Here is a 16,122-nt window from a genome sequence, read left to right as displayed (position 1 = left end):
TCTTTAGAGTATGAAAGTATCCTTATACAACAACATGTACAAAAACATGAATATACTTCAGGAAGTAATCACATTAATTGGATGCAGTAGCAAAACTCCTTGTTTGAAGATTGCTGGCAATTATTCCAAACATTGTCTTTGGTAGCTGTACTTCTTAGCCAAAAACATTCCCACTAGTAAATATGACGCCGGCTGACCTACTTATGTTTATATTTATATATGTGTGTGTGACTTGATATATACATAGGTTTTCTGCTTTTCAAATACCGTCTACCCTTCAAGATGATGTAAAGTCCTTTGGGGATTTGAGGTGATGGTGCCGGGATCATAAATTCCTCCCCCATGCTGGGCAAATTTATACTGAATTACTCACACGCTTGCAGAAAGTGAGGATGTTGGTTTTCAGCCAAATCCAAGGGCCTAAAGTACCGGGACTTGGGGATTTAAAAAAAAAAAAAAAAAATTCAAGGATTTGAGAAGTGCAGAGTGACTGAGTTAGAAAGAACCTCAGAGGTGACCCCAATCCAATCTTGCCACTAGGAGTCCAACTCGCCGCCCCACTCCTGATAGACGGGCAGTCACTCTCGGCTCAGCCACATCTGACAGACGTTGTTCCATGAAACATCACGGCCTGCGGTAGGACCTAATGGCCAAAGCTTAGCCCTCACATCAAGCTGGAACTTTATCCCTGATAATTTCATCCTCTGGCCTTAGCTCTGTTCCCCAAAAAATAAAAACAAAAAATAAGACTAAGCCTTCTACCCCATAACAGCCCATCTCTCCTGTCGTCTCTGAGACTTCTCCAGGCTGGACCTCTCTAAATATTTTCTTCTGAGACACTTCCTATAAGTCCTGAAGGCCCTGACCCAGGACGCACTGTAGTTTTCCAACATCCGTCTTTAAATATTATCCCCCAAAACAAAGTCAAGTCTACAGATCATGGTGTTTTGTGTTGCTGGAGACATCATCAGTTATGCCACTTAGCCATTGCTTCTACACCCTTGCTAATAGCAGCAATCTTTGCATTGTTGGCAATTATCCATTTTTGAAACAGAATCTTGACTGTTGAACTCTTCCAGTGATGTTCAAGGGTTGGTATGGGACCCAGTGCTGGCCAATGATATGTAAAGGGACATCAACTCTAATGGAAAAAGAGAGGGCCTAGAAGAAAGCTTCCTCTCCCCCTTTTTGAATGCTGGCTTATGAAGATGTGATGGCTGGAACAGAAGCAGCCATTTTGTGACCAAGAGGAAACAATCGCTGAGAGAGGCAAAATACAAAAATAGAAAGGACCTGAGTCCTTGATGGGTTACTGAGTCACTAAATCAGACCTTGTCACTAAATCAGGCTCCTAGTTAAACAAAAAAAACAATGTGTCTTAATTGTTTAAACCACAACTGGTCAAACATTCTGTTACTTGCAGCTAAAAACACTCCTAACAATAGAAAAGGTATAATGGGGCTATTATCTCCCTTGATTTGACATTATATTTGCAGAAATGTAGCCTTCACTTTTTTAAGGGCCATCTCACTAGGTAGAATCTGCTGTGCATCTGGTCTAAAACAAACAAGCAAATAAACAAAATCCCTGTGATTGGAGATCACAATCTCAAATGCTCGCAGAGACCATGCAATTAACATAACTGGGTGAATCTGGACAGATGGGAGATAACAGGGAGCAAGGGCATTGAAATTCAAACATTTTAAATAGTATATTAGTGAAATAAAATACTAATGTCTCTCTGAGGCAGATTCAGCAGGCAGTCCCCCAGTTCATGACCCTTACAAAAATCATTCTCAGGTTTAGAAGCTACATCTCCCCCTTCCTGCAAGAGTATCATTTCTTCTGAAGTCCTCCAGTGCACCCTGTAGCATGGGTCCCTCCCTTCAATCCGGAAAGACAGTCCTGAATTCTAATTCCATCAGCCAACATCTTAACCAATTTGGTTAAGCCAACCAAACTACTAACATAAAAATCCATTGTCCCTCTTGAAACTAAGCCCCTTGTCTAAACCAGCTGGATTCACAATCATTAACTTAAGAAGGCAATGAAATCAGAACGTAAATAGAACCATGTAAGGATTCTTTAATCAAATACCTCGGGGGCTACCAGGTTCCCTGGGCTATCACTGAGTTGTTTTATCCTTGGCAGAGACAAAATGAAAAACTGTGTCTGTCCACACCCTGAAGCCCTAAGCCCGGGTGCAAACATAAGGTCTGATCAGGGGAGTTATTTATTGCAAAGCTCCCTGAGACCGGCTCCTCTAGAGGTCATTTCTGCACTGGCAACATTTGCCTTTACTTTGCCAGGATAAAACCCCCGGCAAGTGTGCAGAACTAAAAGCACCTGGCTGTCCCAGGAAATTCATATTCCTCTTCATGTTCATATCAAGGAAATGTGCGTCGGTTCATGTTGGACTGTCCACTTCTCAGAGTTCTACAGGGATTCATCCCCACTTTCATATCCCTACATGGCCCTTCATCATTTCTCTAGTGATTACAAAGCACATGCACATTTGACAAAAATAAATGCTACAAAACACAGGAACAACACCAAGAGCATTCCTGGAGTAAATACTTATTATGAGCCAAGCACTGAGCTACTCTATGAAGTAGGTACTATTTTTTTTTTTAAATTTTTAAGATTTCATTTATTTATTTGACAGAGAGAGAGAGATCACAAGCAGGCAGAGAGGCAAAGAGAGAGGAGGAAGCAGGCTCCCCACTGAGCAGAGAGCCCAACGCGGGGCTCAGTCCCGGGACTCTGAGATCATGACCTGAGCCGAAGGCAGAGGCTTAACCCACTGAGCCACCCAGGGGCCCCAGTAGGTACTATTTCTGCCTCTGTTTGGAACATGAAGACACTGAGGTCAGGCTGGGGTCAGAAACAAACAAAAGACACTGAGGCCCAAAGCCTTTGAGGGGTGTCCCCAAGATCACCCAGCTGGTAAGTGAAAGCCTGAATTTCAACTCAGACAACCTAACTCAAAGGTTCAACTTATTCACCATGCCGGAATGACATTTCTTCAAAGACTGACGTAGCCACGAGTCTACCACTCAAAGATAACCACTGCTCACTTTTTGGGATGTTTCTTGTTGGTCTTTCCTTGAAGGTGAAAAAATTTTCAGAGCTGGAATAGGCCTTAGAGATGATACCACTCCAACCCTTGTTTTGCAGGAGAGCCCCAGGCCCAGAAAGGTAAAGGGCCTTTCTCCAGGTCATACTATATTTGGAAACGGGATATAGGTCCTCGAACTCTTTGTGCAAGGTTTTCTGGGGCCTTCGGACTCAAGTTGCTTGGTAGGGGCTTCGCGGAGTACTGTGTTGAGAAGGGTCTAAGGCCTGTGGGCTCAGAAATGCTACAGCAGATTAGTGACGGCAGCAGGGAACACAGCAGCCTGGCCACGTGCCCATGAGGAATTTGCCACCTACCAAGAAGTAGCCCCTGGAAGAGAAGGAGAATGCCAGGGGAAGGCTTTCTTAATAAAGACCAGCTATGCTCTTCACCTGCATGGGGGATCTCAAACCCCAGCGCCTTCAGGGCCAGGTCTCTAACATGAATGAGTCAAGTGGGCAAGAGGAGAAATGAACAAAGGAACAGCACCTGCCCGGGGGGGGGGGGGGGGGGGCCAGTCACCTCCACCCAGCCGCTGGCTGCCAAGGGGAGAGATGGGGCCGGTGTTCCCCAGCCTGCTGATTTTTTCCAATAAAGCATGAAATTCGGATTTCTTAAAAACCGCGATGTCTCCTAACGTTAATGCTGGCAACACCGTCAAATTTGAATAATAAACAGGCAGTGCAGGACAAACAAAATACACCTGCTAATAACATTATAATCTCTTATTTTGATGATGGCCTGACCGAAGCCATCACTCTGTGTTACAAACCCAAGATTCTATTTGTATTTCTCTTCTCTTCTCTCACTCTCTCTCCCTTTCCGCCCCTCCCTCCCCCCTCCACCACTCCATCCCGAGAAGCAATTCCCACTTGGGGCTACCATAAAGAACATACACACTGCCCCCTCTGAACCCACCAGAACACAGCTATCCAGAGTCCAGGTGATTACCAATGACTCCAAGGGCCACTTGGGAAGTTAGTCATCCTCTCAGGGTGATGCCTTTTGCTCTCCGATGACTTACGTAAGGAGGAGTAGATGATTGCATCTGACATGCCTCATCGCAAAGGCTAAAGATAGGCCTCCCTACTCTCTCAGGAACTACCCGATGCCTTCATGGCAGGGGCTGAGTGGGCTCCACCAATATTGCCATGTGCGTGTCTGCCCTTTCCATGAGCTTTCAGTGTTTCACTCAAAGCCAAACTCGGGAGCTGCCAGGTTATAAGAGAAAGTTCCACCTCCTGCTGATGACCTATTACTCAGCAGCACCATCCGGGCCTTTTGTATGGAACCCCCCAGTTTCCGTTAATCTAAAGGGTGGCTAGTAATTATCTGCCCATGAGAAAGTAAGAGGAGACTTGGCACACACCCATGACATCAACCGGCATTTAGGGAACCAACACTGCACAGAAAGCCCTAAACCACAGTGTGGCAAGTTCATCTGGAAACTGGAACAAGCTAGCATCAGAACCAACACCTTGATTCATTCAGTCAACAAACATTTACCAAGAAACAAATGCAAAGGGCAAGATCAGCACAAAGTGCCAAGAAGAACACACATGTGAACCAGAAATCAACCTTACTAAAGGTGGAAAAATAGAAATATTAGTTTCAATGAATGTGGTAAAAACAGAATACTCCACAGCCCTTTAAAATCTTATTTGAGGAGCGCTTGGGTGGCTCAGTGAGTTAAGCGTCTGCCTTCAGCTCAGGTCATGATCCCAGGGTCCTGGGATTGAGTCCTACATCAAGCTCCTTGCTGAGCAGAGAGCCTGCTTTTCCCTCTCCCTCTGCCTGCCACTCCCCTTCCTTGTGCACACACACTCTCTCTTCCTCTGTCAAATAAATAATTTTTAAAATTATTTTTAAAATAATAATAATAACAATTAATAAAATAACATTTGGGAAGTCTACTTAATAATAAGGGAAAATTCCATGAATACATAATCAAGTTTGAAAAAAATAAAAGCAGGATGTGAAATATAACTGGGTCAAAATCAGAGTGAGCACCCTCAGTAAACTTCCTCTTCTCCTAAGACATAGAATTTATAGATAAATCTTTAGATGTTTTAAAATTTACATAGTACTGCTTGGAAGTAGGAAAAGGGAATCACAGATCAAAAATGAAGAGGACTCCCTGAAAATAAGTGAATCAAAAGAATGGGACTCTACAATTTCACGTAGGAATCAAAGTCACATGGTTCATGGGGGATGGGTTCAAAATGAGCCATGGAAGCAGAGGCCCCAACATCTACCCAGGGGTAAGAGGCAAAACTGTACCCAGAATCATGCTGCTAGGAATCATGGCCAAAAAGGATGCCCCTGTCTGTGGCAAGGAGCCAAAATGAAGCAACTTACATTAGACTGAGATCCAAGCCTGCACTAAAGGATATACAGAACAGGGAGAAAGCTCTAAGCTTAGCTGTTGACATGAGCTTTACTATCCTTGCAGACAAAGGGCAGAGGAAATCATAAAATCACCTTAAAAATTCACAAACAAAAATCAGAGGACATATGAGGACATCCAATGATCAGAATCTACAAAATGAAAGAATTCATACCTGAAGAAACAAAGACGCTAAAGCAATCAGAGAAGAACTTTGCAGTCCTTTATTTTTTTTCCCCTCTAATCCTCAAAGGGACAGAGGAAGGATTTAAATTCACAAAGTGAAAAAGAGTTTTGTTATAAAACAAAAAAAAGCAAGGAGGTATAAAAAGGGGCCAATCATTCATCTTGGAAATAAGATGAACTACTGTTGAAATTAAAAGCTTAACGGAGGGGTGCCTGGGTGGCTCACTGGGTTCAAGCCTCTGCCTTCAGCTCAGATCATGTTCCCAGGGTCCTGGGATTGAGCCCCGCATCGGGCTCTCTCCTCAGCGGGGAGCCTGCTTCCTCCTCCCTCTCTCTGCCTGCCTCTCTGTCTACTTGTGATCTCTGTCTGTCAAATAAATAAATAAAATATTAAAAAAAAAAAAGAGCTGGTTAACTGGAATATAGAACTAAGGAAACCTTCCCAAACATTGCACAGGGAGACAGAGAACTAGAAAAAAAAAAAAAAAAGTTTAATTTAAGATACCTGGACGACTGATCAAGAAACTACATATGGAGAGAACAGAGAAAATGTTGGAGAGGAAAGATCCAAAACATAATGGCTGAGATTTTTTCCGGAATTAAAGAAAACCCTGGATCTTCTGACTAAAAAAAGCCCACAGAGTGCAAAGTACAAAAAAAAAAAAAAAAAAAAATCCCATACATGCAGTATAATCCTGAACTGATAAGTAACTAAATAGAGCTCAGAAGGAAATAGACCCACGTGTCCAACTGTGGTTACGCTGGTGACAGAACTTAGAGAGGAGAACTTTATTTTTTCTTTAAACGTTAATATACTTTCTAAGCAGTCCACAGTGAAACATTAGGTTTATAAACTGTGGAGAGAGAGTATTCATTATTGCAAATACACATAAACACACTTTTTAAAAAAAAGGTTTGTCCTCAAGGAACTTACATTCTAGCAGAGGAGATGAGGTATGGATAGAAATGTCATATAAAACAAAGTCCATGGACAGATGTAGCTAAAATCGAAGCAAGCCTTGCCTTTTCCCCAAGGAGCCATTAGAAGTGGAGGAGAGGGTTGAGGACGTGAGGACACCCAGCACAAATGTGAACGTCTAGGGCATATGCCGATGTATTAGGGACTATTGCAGCAACAAGAATGTATTCCATTCGGAGAGGATCAAAATGGCCAAACCAAGATAAGAGTAGAACTGTATCTCTACAGCAACCATTACTTTCACCTCTAACTTAATTATATTTCAAGACCACCCATTGATAGAAGGAAACATTAACATCTGTGTTGTAAATTAACACCACAAAAATGTGCCACTTAACACATTTCCATTATTATAAGGCTTTGTTCTTTTTTTCCTTGGGTCAAGTAGACTGAAGGAAAGGTAAAAATGGGGTGTGTGGCAGGGTGGGTGGGGGTGTGTGTGTTCAATTTACCTGATAATCAAATTAACTACCATTCTTGTCCACAGGGACACTAGTAACTATCATGTTACCAATTTGGAAGTGAAAACAAACACAAGTATGTTCTGGGCTTTACCAAATGAACATCATGTTAGGGGAAGACAGAAAGGCCTTTTCCCTTTGGGGAGATGCAGACTTTGTGGCCACAGCACCATGGGCACACTCAACCACTCAAGGTAAGTTTTAGGCAACATCTCATGGCTGCTTCTTCCAAACAAACTGCATTCAGCATTCAGCTCCCAAAAAAAACAGGTGGTAAAGGCACAAGCCAACTAGATGTGCTACTAATGGAAGGAAGGGCTGTTCACATCTCAGACAATCTCTTTCCTTTTTTTTAACACATCCAAGTTTCTCAAAATACCACTCTTTAACCCACCTCCACTCAACATCACCTGCTCATCCCACATGTGAGGCCCAACATATACCCCAACATTATCTGCGCTCACTTCTTTGATTCCCTGCAATTAAGACCAACTTGGAAAGCCCCGACGATAATGAGGAGTAACCAATTCTCTTCACCATCTTCGAACCAATGTATATTTCCTTCCTCTCTTTGTCAGCTTTTCAATCTCTCTCTAATCTTGATTCTCTGAAAATGTCCTTTCTCATCTTTCTCTTGCCATTTCCTGATTCCCTTTTCCTTCTGTACTATTCAATGGGGTCATGCTCTTGTCCAATCCCCATTAGGCAGCTTCATTCTACAGAAGAGGAAGATGCTTCCACCCATACCCTCAAAACTCCCCTTCTAATACTCCTTTAAGGAAGGAGCAGCTGCTGGTCCAGTAGGTCCAAGCCTGACATTCACAGTGGGCAGGGTAGCTGTATATCAAACAAGTGCTCAACTATGAGCCCACTCTCTGTTCCTGCTCCTTTGCCTCCAGGCCGATGGGTAAGTCAGGTAAGAGCCTGAGCCACACACCTGCCAGCTCAGCCCTCCCAGCCTCAAGACTCCTTCTCCAAGTCATATTTCACCATATGTCCCCACAGATTATGCTGGCCCTAATCAATCCATTAATTTCACTTTCAACATGGCTACTGTCTTTTGCGTGTTGCTTCTTTGGTCAAAACTTCAGAAGGGAGGAGGGGTCAGTGGTAATATTTAGATCCCCAAATCACACTCCAAACCCCTGCTAGAAACTGTAGTTCTTCATGCCTTCGTCAGAGGGTCGGTCATTCCTTACGCACAAGCCCTAGGCTCTGATTTATTGCACCTCTCCATGGCTTAGAACCTCCTATAAAATGAGATTAATTCCCTGACCCTCTTGAAGATGGGATGACAACGTTAGAGGATAGGCTTAATTTGCTGGAATGTGAGATCACAGCTGGAGAACAAAACACTGAGATCTAGTTCCGTTGCCTACCATGTGGGCTCAGCCAAGTCATTATCTGCCCCCCCCCCCCCCCCCCCCGTGCCTCAGGCACTTCATCTGAAAGTTGTAGGATGATCTAAGAGACTCCAAGACCCTTCCCAGCTTGAGAAATTAGTGGCAGGGCCACCTGTTCCCTACTCTATTTCATCCAAGAAAGGAGCCCCCCCAAAACCGAGAGGTGGCTGGGAAAAGGCTCAGCCACACGTAGAAATTCTGCTAGGCTGCAAACCAGTTAAAATGAATGTTTAATAAGATACTGCATCGGTTGTATACTTCGGCTGAATGTGCTGCAGCCCAGGAGACCTGAAAGAATTAATACGGTTCCCAAAGGAGCTGGTGGGAATTGCTGAGGCAGAGGCAGAATCTGATTTGATGAATATAAAAGTGCTTTGAGAGCGTCAGAAAGAAAGTGCCCTGACAAATGTCTGCTTGCTCCATGTGGATGTCTCCTGCTATCTAAGGAACACACTCCAAGATGCTCTCAGGGCTGGGGACCATGGCATCCGAGGCCAAGCACCCCCTCCTCTCCTTCCTACCCCACCCCAGTCCTTCCGTGGGGCTTCGAGATACAGTGCACCCATGAGTCTAGTTTTTTCTCCTTCCTTACTTTGGTTCTCCCTTCTGGCCCTCTTCCATCCCTCGGCTTCTACATGACCCTCAAATCAGGCTCTCGTAACGTCTCATTCCATTCTGGAAGTCTCTCTCTCTACTCTTCCCCAAACCAATACTCTCAGGGGGTCCACAGAAAGACCTTATCTCTCATTCTAAGCCAAGAGATGTGGACACACCTTTCATTAGGACACTCTGCAACTTCCTACCAAAACCCATCCTGGGGAGGCAACCCCTCCATTTACCCCTGTTAGCCCCACTCACGGAACATGTAGGGAAATGCCAGGACCTCCATGCTCAGGGTCTGTGTTCAGTTCTCTCTACTCAATCCTTAGAGGAACACCCTCCTGGGTGCCTCTAGCCCAGGACTTCTCAAACCCTCTACCCCATTTTCCCCAACAGCAGACAGTCTGTGGAAACATGACATTTCTCTGCCCTTTTGTGCTTTACCTAAAAACTATGCATTCTATTCTGTAACATACCCACGTTTAATCGTTTTAAAAATAGTTTTAGACACTTACCACAGAGGGAAAAATTGACATTTCCCCACAAATCGGGTAAAGCTGATATTCTAGAAACATGAGCCATAGCATTGCAAGTATCCCCAGGCTCACCTCTGGGCACTGTTTGGAAAGCTCCAAGCGTTCCACCACCCCATTACACATTACACATCTGTATTTTCTGAGTTCTTCCTGGCACAGCCAAAGTGCCTCTGAGTACCCCACTCTCGGAACCAAGGAAAAATGCATTTCCATTCATTTCTGGGTTGGAGAGGCAGGACCTGGCTCTCACCAGGACCACGACACTCTTTCAGATCAAAACAGATGCCAGGGGCTCCCAAAGACCTGTGGAGGCTGTGTTATGATGGCACACTTCTGGGTCCTGGCAGCGTATCACCTCTCCGACTTACCTTGTCAGCCATGATCATAGACGCGCCCCCGTGGATGCCCAGGATGGGTATGAAAGTCTGCGAAGAGATAAAATCCAGCATCTGAGCCACGGCCTCCTGGTCGGTGTCGTCCCCAAAGACAAGGCCATGGATGCGCGCCCCAGACATGAGGTCGCACACATGCGTAATGAGGCTCTTGGGGTCCGTCCGGTTCATCAGCAGGGCTACCACGTTCACGTCCAGGGGCAGCCCTGCTGCCTGCTCTGGGCCCCACAGGTTTCGCAGTTCGCGCTCCGTCACGTCGTGGCTGTGACCCAGCAGCACCGCAATGTTCAGCGCCGGGGTACCCTTCTCCGCCGCCGCGCCCTGCGCCGGGCCGCGCCAGACCAGAAGGGCCGGCAGCACCAGCAGGGTCCAATAACCCAGTCTGCCCATAGTCGCCACTTACGGTCCCTGCAAGGTGGAGAGGGAGAGTCAGCGCCACCGGGAGCAAGGGTTCTAGAGGTAGGGGATCACTGACCCAGGCCCTGGCTCTAGGAGCCAGGTAAGGCACCCATCCCCCGAGCAAGCTCACAGAGTCCCTGCCTCCATTCCCCATTCCCGATGCCATCCACATCCCTCCGCCCAACTCTATTCACAACTCCCGTCGGAGCTAATTCTCCGTCCGTCCCCAAGTTCATCTTTGCATCCAACCTCCTTCTCACCCCGTCTCCAGCCTCTTCTCCATACGTAACTCTGCCCACATCTCCCACCACATCCCCAAGTTAGCTGTGGACCAGAGCCCCCTGAGCGTAGGCGCCCAGAGCAAACCCTCCATCCACCGGTCTCCCACCTGCCTAGTGCAGACCAAGTTACCAACCCCGCCCCCCGCTGGCGAGGAGCGAACTACAGACCAGCCCCCGTGTGCGGAGGCGGTGCTGAGACTCCCGCAGCCCAGCTCCCGCGCTGGGCTATTCGACCCCGCCCCCTGTGAACCTGCCGGGCGCAGCACAGACCTGGCTCCACAGGGCCCCCGCTGCAGACCCGGAACCCCCACCCCGGCCCCGTGCATGAGAGTGAGGACACTCGCTCGTGCGCCCCAGGGTCCCGGGTGCCTAGGGGGAAATTAGGGTTCACTCCACCTCGCGTGGAACCACTCAACAGAAGGCGGGCCTCAGGGCCCGCCCCCTACTCTCGCGCCTGCACACACACGCACACACACACACACACACACACACACGCCCTCTCTCACGCGCGCCGCGTGCAATGCAGAACCCCGGAGAGGAGGGAAGGCGCGTCCCCCCAACCCGTGGGCCGGCGCGTGGGAGCTGGCAGAGAACGTGCGTGGGGGGAAAGGTAGGCTCCTAAGCAGCTTTCCGACGGACGCGAACTGTACAGCCCTTCCCCAGACTTCCCACCCCAAATCCTGTTACCAAGTCGTAAGGGCATGTGGGCAGTGGGCTGCACAACCTCACAGGCACGCGCGCGTTTCTGCGCACAGCCGCAGGCCGCCGTAGCGGTACCCACAGCCATCCGGAGTCCGCACACGTCCTCAGTCGGTGCACACACATGTATCGCGCTAGGTGCACAACTGCGCGTGCCTGCAAATACCAGCACAGTCGTGCACGCGTGCCCAGGCGCGCGCCCCTCGGGCCCGGCGCTGCCGGAGCCAGGGGAAGTTGAGGAGAACTCGTTCTGGCCGTGGCACTCTTCGGGTGAGCGTCCCGGAGCACGGAGCCGCAGCGCCCCCTGGCGCTCCTCCCGCGCCTCGCTAACAGATGCTCCCTCTCCCGCTTCCTCTCCCTCTCTCTCCTGATCCTTCTCCCGCTCTCTCTCCGGTCGAGTCTTCCTCTTCCCCGGCCGGCCGAGCCCAGGTCTCCCGCTGGGACGTACCTGTAGCCGGAGAAGGTCGAGGATGCAGTGGGGCGCGCTGCGCGCACGAGCATCTCGGCCGCCTCAGCAGCCACCGGGTTTAGCGGGTTCCCGCATGCTGCGGCCCCCGCGCGCTCCCCTGGCTGTCCCGCGCTGTCCGCATCGCCCCCACGGGGGGCGGCTATCCCAGCCGGAGGCTCTGCAGCAGGGCTCTATCGGGGTGGAGAAGAGACAGAAAGGCAGGGTCAGCCTACCGGCAGGGAAAAAGGCACTGGGGGGCAGGCTGCAGTCCGCAATGCTGACAGCCCCCTGTGCGCACAGGGGGCTAGACTGGAGAGGGGGCGCTGAAGCTCGGTGCCCAAGACCCCTGTGCGGATCCTCAGACCCTGCGGTCGATATGGAGATCTCCGCTTCGGGGCGCACAGGAGAACCGGAGCCCCAGGTTGGCCACGCACGAGAAGCTAACTAGGCATCTCCACCCTCACCCCCTACCACCCGGTGCCGGCTGCTGGGAGTTGTTCGGTCAGGAGCTGCTGAGCGAGGGGGGTAGGGAGAAAAAGAGGAGGGAATGGGGGGGGGCTGGCTGAGTTTGCGATGAGCCGGCAGGAGAGGGGGAGGGAAGGACTCGGGCTCCCGCGGTCCCGGATCCCCGAGGGAGGTGCGATCATTTCCACGCAACGACCCCCTTGCGGTCCTGCCGCCCCCTCCTATTCAGGCCTCCCACCGTCTTTCCCTCAAAGGGGCCGCCCAGGCCCCGCGTCCCGCGCCAGCACTCACCGCAGCCTCTCTCCACATAGTTCTCAGCAGTGGCCGCTCCTGGTCATCTCCAGGGCTGATGGCTGCGGCCCCGACTCTCAGCGCTCACCCAGCCCCATGCTCCGGCCAGCCCCGCGGCGCCTCCCTCCAAAAGCCGGAGCTCGGCTTCCAGCCCTACTCCGGACAACAGCTGCCCGGTCCTCTGAGCGCGCCCGAGAGCCCTCTCCGCAGCCCAGGCTCCGGGCTGGTGGTGTGTGTGAGGGCGAGTGTGTGTGTGAGTGAGTGTGGGAGCGCGCGCGCGCGTGTGGCCGGGGATCCCCGCGGTCCCCGCCAGAGAGAGGCGCGGGCGGGGGATAGCAGCTCCCTCTGGGCCCTTCGCTGCGGGGCCAGCTCGCCACCAGGCTTTCAGCTCCTCATTTCCCGACGGGAGTCGGAAAGCGCCTAGCCACCCTGGCTCACAGCACTGGCAAAAGCGGGCTTCTGGGGCGGGCTTCTGATGCGGTCGCCTCGGAGGAAGAGGAGGAGGAAGGCAGGGGCGCCCCCACGCCAACTTAGGGACTTGTTCTCAGTCGACTAGACGCAGCAGCCCCCGCGACAGTCAGAGAGGCTTGGAGCTCCAGTGGGTGAAAGCATCTCCCGCCCGTCGCCGCCCTCCCCGGAGGCGGGCCGAGGCAGACCCCGCAGTCCCTCGGCGGCGGCGCGGAGCACGGCCACCGGTTCCCGGAGCGCACGGCGGCGACAGGGCCAGGATAGGCGGTAGCCTGGCGAAGGGGTGCCTGCGGCGGCGTGCCGCTATCCGCGGTGCTGAAGCCACGCTCTCCGCCCGCTCCTGAGCGTCTGGTGCGGCTGAAGAATCAATTATTCAGATCTCTGCTACCGCTTCCTCCTCCCCCAGTGCCTCGCACTGGGTACAGCAATCCCCCTCCACGCACAGGCGCGCCGACCCACACACACACACACACACGCACACATACACACACACACACACCACAGAATCTGCTTCAGTGCTTCTCCCAGTGCATCACCACCCCCGGAAGGGAACCCACTCCTCTCCTCTTGGGGAGCCAGAATCCTAAAAGTAAAGACATCTCTACATCCCCCACTTGCTTCCTTCTTGTTTTCTAAGTTATAGCAAACAAAAGTCGCCCTGAGGCTGCCACTTTTAAGCTACCGGCAGGGGTGAGCCAGAGAGCATGGGACTGCCTGGGTGTTTGAGGCCTGGCTGGTTTGAATTCTGGCAATTGGGCATGAAAAACATTGTGCAATGAGGAACTCTGCCCTCTTTAAACTCAGCTGTATCTCTCCTTCCAGCTCTTTGGTCCCCACTTTCCTTACCTCAAGGCCTGGAAAGAAAGAGGCCTTAAATTACACGAGGTTTTTGTAATCACTGTTCTTTTCTAACCCTGCAATCTCCATTCATTAGCTTGATGTCACCTTTGGGCTTGCTCTACCTTTATCTTCCCTTATCAATTGCTAATCTGGAAAGTGAAGACAGTAAAAATATCTATTTCTCACAGTTATTGCAGAAAGAAAATGAGATAGCCTTAGTAAAGGAGCCAACAAAATCTGGCACATAGTAGGTGCTCAACCAACACGAGGGCCCTACAAGGTGGCCTAAGAGGGAAGGGCCTCTTTCCAGGAATGCTGAATACTGACTACTGGAATGGAGACAGGAAAGTGACAAAGTTTAGAGAACTATAGTTTTATTATCAAGCTGGCTGTTGTATGTTAAGTTCTCTGGAGTTTTATTATTCAAAAGATGGAAAGAATGGAAGAAATTCTGGAAGGTAAATGAAAATGGTGGGTTGTGTGGAAGACAGAAAAGAACAGAGAAGCATTCCATTTCTTGAGGCTGTAATTGGGTTGAGCTGGATTGAGTGAAGATGATCATTTCCTGGATTCTGACACAAGTATAGGACCCTAGTTTGGAAACTTCCAGGGAAATGAGGCTCTTTCGTTTAAAGGATGTATAAATTATGTGCAATAAAACATACATCTCTTAAGAATTCAGCTCAAGTTTTAAAATTATAAGCATCTGTGTAGATCCTCAACCCAAAAAAGTTATAAACTACTGCTATCACTCTCAGAAAGTATCCTGTGTCCCTCTGTTGTTAATCCCACATCCCCCTAGTAGAAACCACAATTTTTTTCTAACGTGATATATCAGCTTGGCTTATTTTCAAACCTCATACGAATGGATCCTACGTTGTACATTTTTCGGTGACCGGCTTTTTTCATTTAACCTAACGTCTGGGAGAGTCATCAATGTTGCTCTATGTAACAGCTACTTTTCCTTTGTTGTTGCTGAGTACCATCCCACTATATGAATAAACCACACTCTGTGTATCTAGTCTCCTACTGATGGCCATGTGGATTGTATTCATGGAACTTTTTAAAATACAGGTGGTTGCACCCATTTTTAGATCTTCCCCATCAAAATTTTCAGTGGTGAAGCCAAGGATATGTATTTGATTTAACCCAGAGATGACTCTGATGATGCCCTGTTTAATACCCCACCATACTTTCCATACTTGTACATCAACACAGACTCCACAATAGTCTTTGATAACAACTATTGGCATGGAGAGTTTGAAGTCATTCATGACCAGACTCATAGAAAGGTAGATCAAACAGGTGTGGTCTCTTCTGAATCCAGAAAGAAGACAGTCCTCCATCTGAAGGACAGGCAGTTAGAGTTGCCCCAGGCTAGACACCTCCCCCATGTGGACAGCCATTTAGGGTCACACACCTTGAACCCCAGCATGCAGGTAGAGACTGTAACAGTCGTCACAAGGAACCCTTTTGTTGTCTGCAAAAGCTAAACCAACTACAGAGCTTAGGACCCTGAGCAGGATTTGCTACTCAAGACTTTCAGATGGAAAACCTTCATAGCAGGGGCGCCTGGGTAGCTCAGTGGGCTAAGCTTCTGCCTTGGGCTCAGGTCATGATCTCAGCGTCCTGGAATTGAGTCCCACATCGGGCTCTCTGCTCAGCAGGGAGCCTGCTTCCTGTCTCTCTGCCAACTTGTGATCTCTCTCATTCTGTCAAATAAATAAATAAAATCTTCAAAAAAAAAAAAAAAAGAAGAAAGAAAAACCCTCGTAGCAGCTAAGCTGACAAAAACTATGTGCGAAGAAAAAAGGAAAAAAAAAAGAGCCCCCTAGTCACACTATACTGCAGTCAATTTTGCCAATTGGTTTTATTGCCAGTCACATCATTAAAGAGACTGAAATTACCTAGTCTAGTCTTTAGGAACAAACTGTTTCCGTTGTTTTCAATCTGATTGATTTATCTTCAAATGCTTCACTAAAGAAATGACCCCCGTGGTTGCCACTTGCTTTGAGGCACATGAACACTGTGGTTAAAAACCAACCACCGTATCATGTCTATAGTAGAGAAGTAAAATGAGCCGATCATTGATTGTGCTTCTCTTAATATCTCTATTCTCAAAGGAAACGAATAAAGAATGGCAGCATTTTGGCTGAAAGACCGTTAGAGATGA

General features: G+C 48.9%; 1 protein-coding gene across 7 annotated transcripts in view; it reads right to left on the bottom strand.

The window, feature by feature from the left end:
- Positions 1-16,122, bottom strand: part of GRIN2A (glutamate ionotropic receptor NMDA type subunit 2A) — a 609,475-nt gene that overhangs the window by 360,184 nt on the left and 233,169 nt on the right. For 5 of the 7 annotated variants that reach the window (XM_032327993.1, XM_032327998.1, XM_032327995.1 and 2 more), the window contains 2 exons: positions 11,886-12,076; positions 10,035-10,466 (listed from right to left, as the gene is read on the bottom strand). In XM_032327993.1, coding sequence (XP_032183884.1) covers positions 10,035-10,448 — 414 coding nt within the window. In that variant the 5' untranslated portion in view covers positions 10,449-10,466; positions 11,886-12,076. Of the gene's footprint in view, positions 1-10,034; positions 10,467-11,885; positions 12,077-12,641; positions 15,129-16,122 lie in introns of those variants that run through there. The other 2 variants (XM_032327996.1, XM_032327999.1) reach the window with 1 other exon arrangement.

This window comes from Mustela erminea, chromosome 20, assembly GCF_009829155.1.
Source record: "Mustela erminea isolate mMusErm1 chromosome 20, mMusErm1.Pri, whole genome shotgun sequence".
Classification (NCBI taxonomy): domain Eukaryota; kingdom Metazoa; phylum Chordata; class Mammalia; order Carnivora; family Mustelidae; genus Mustela; species Mustela erminea.
Note: the sequence above shows the minus strand (reverse complement) of the source record. Positions and strands in the feature narration are given on the sequence as shown.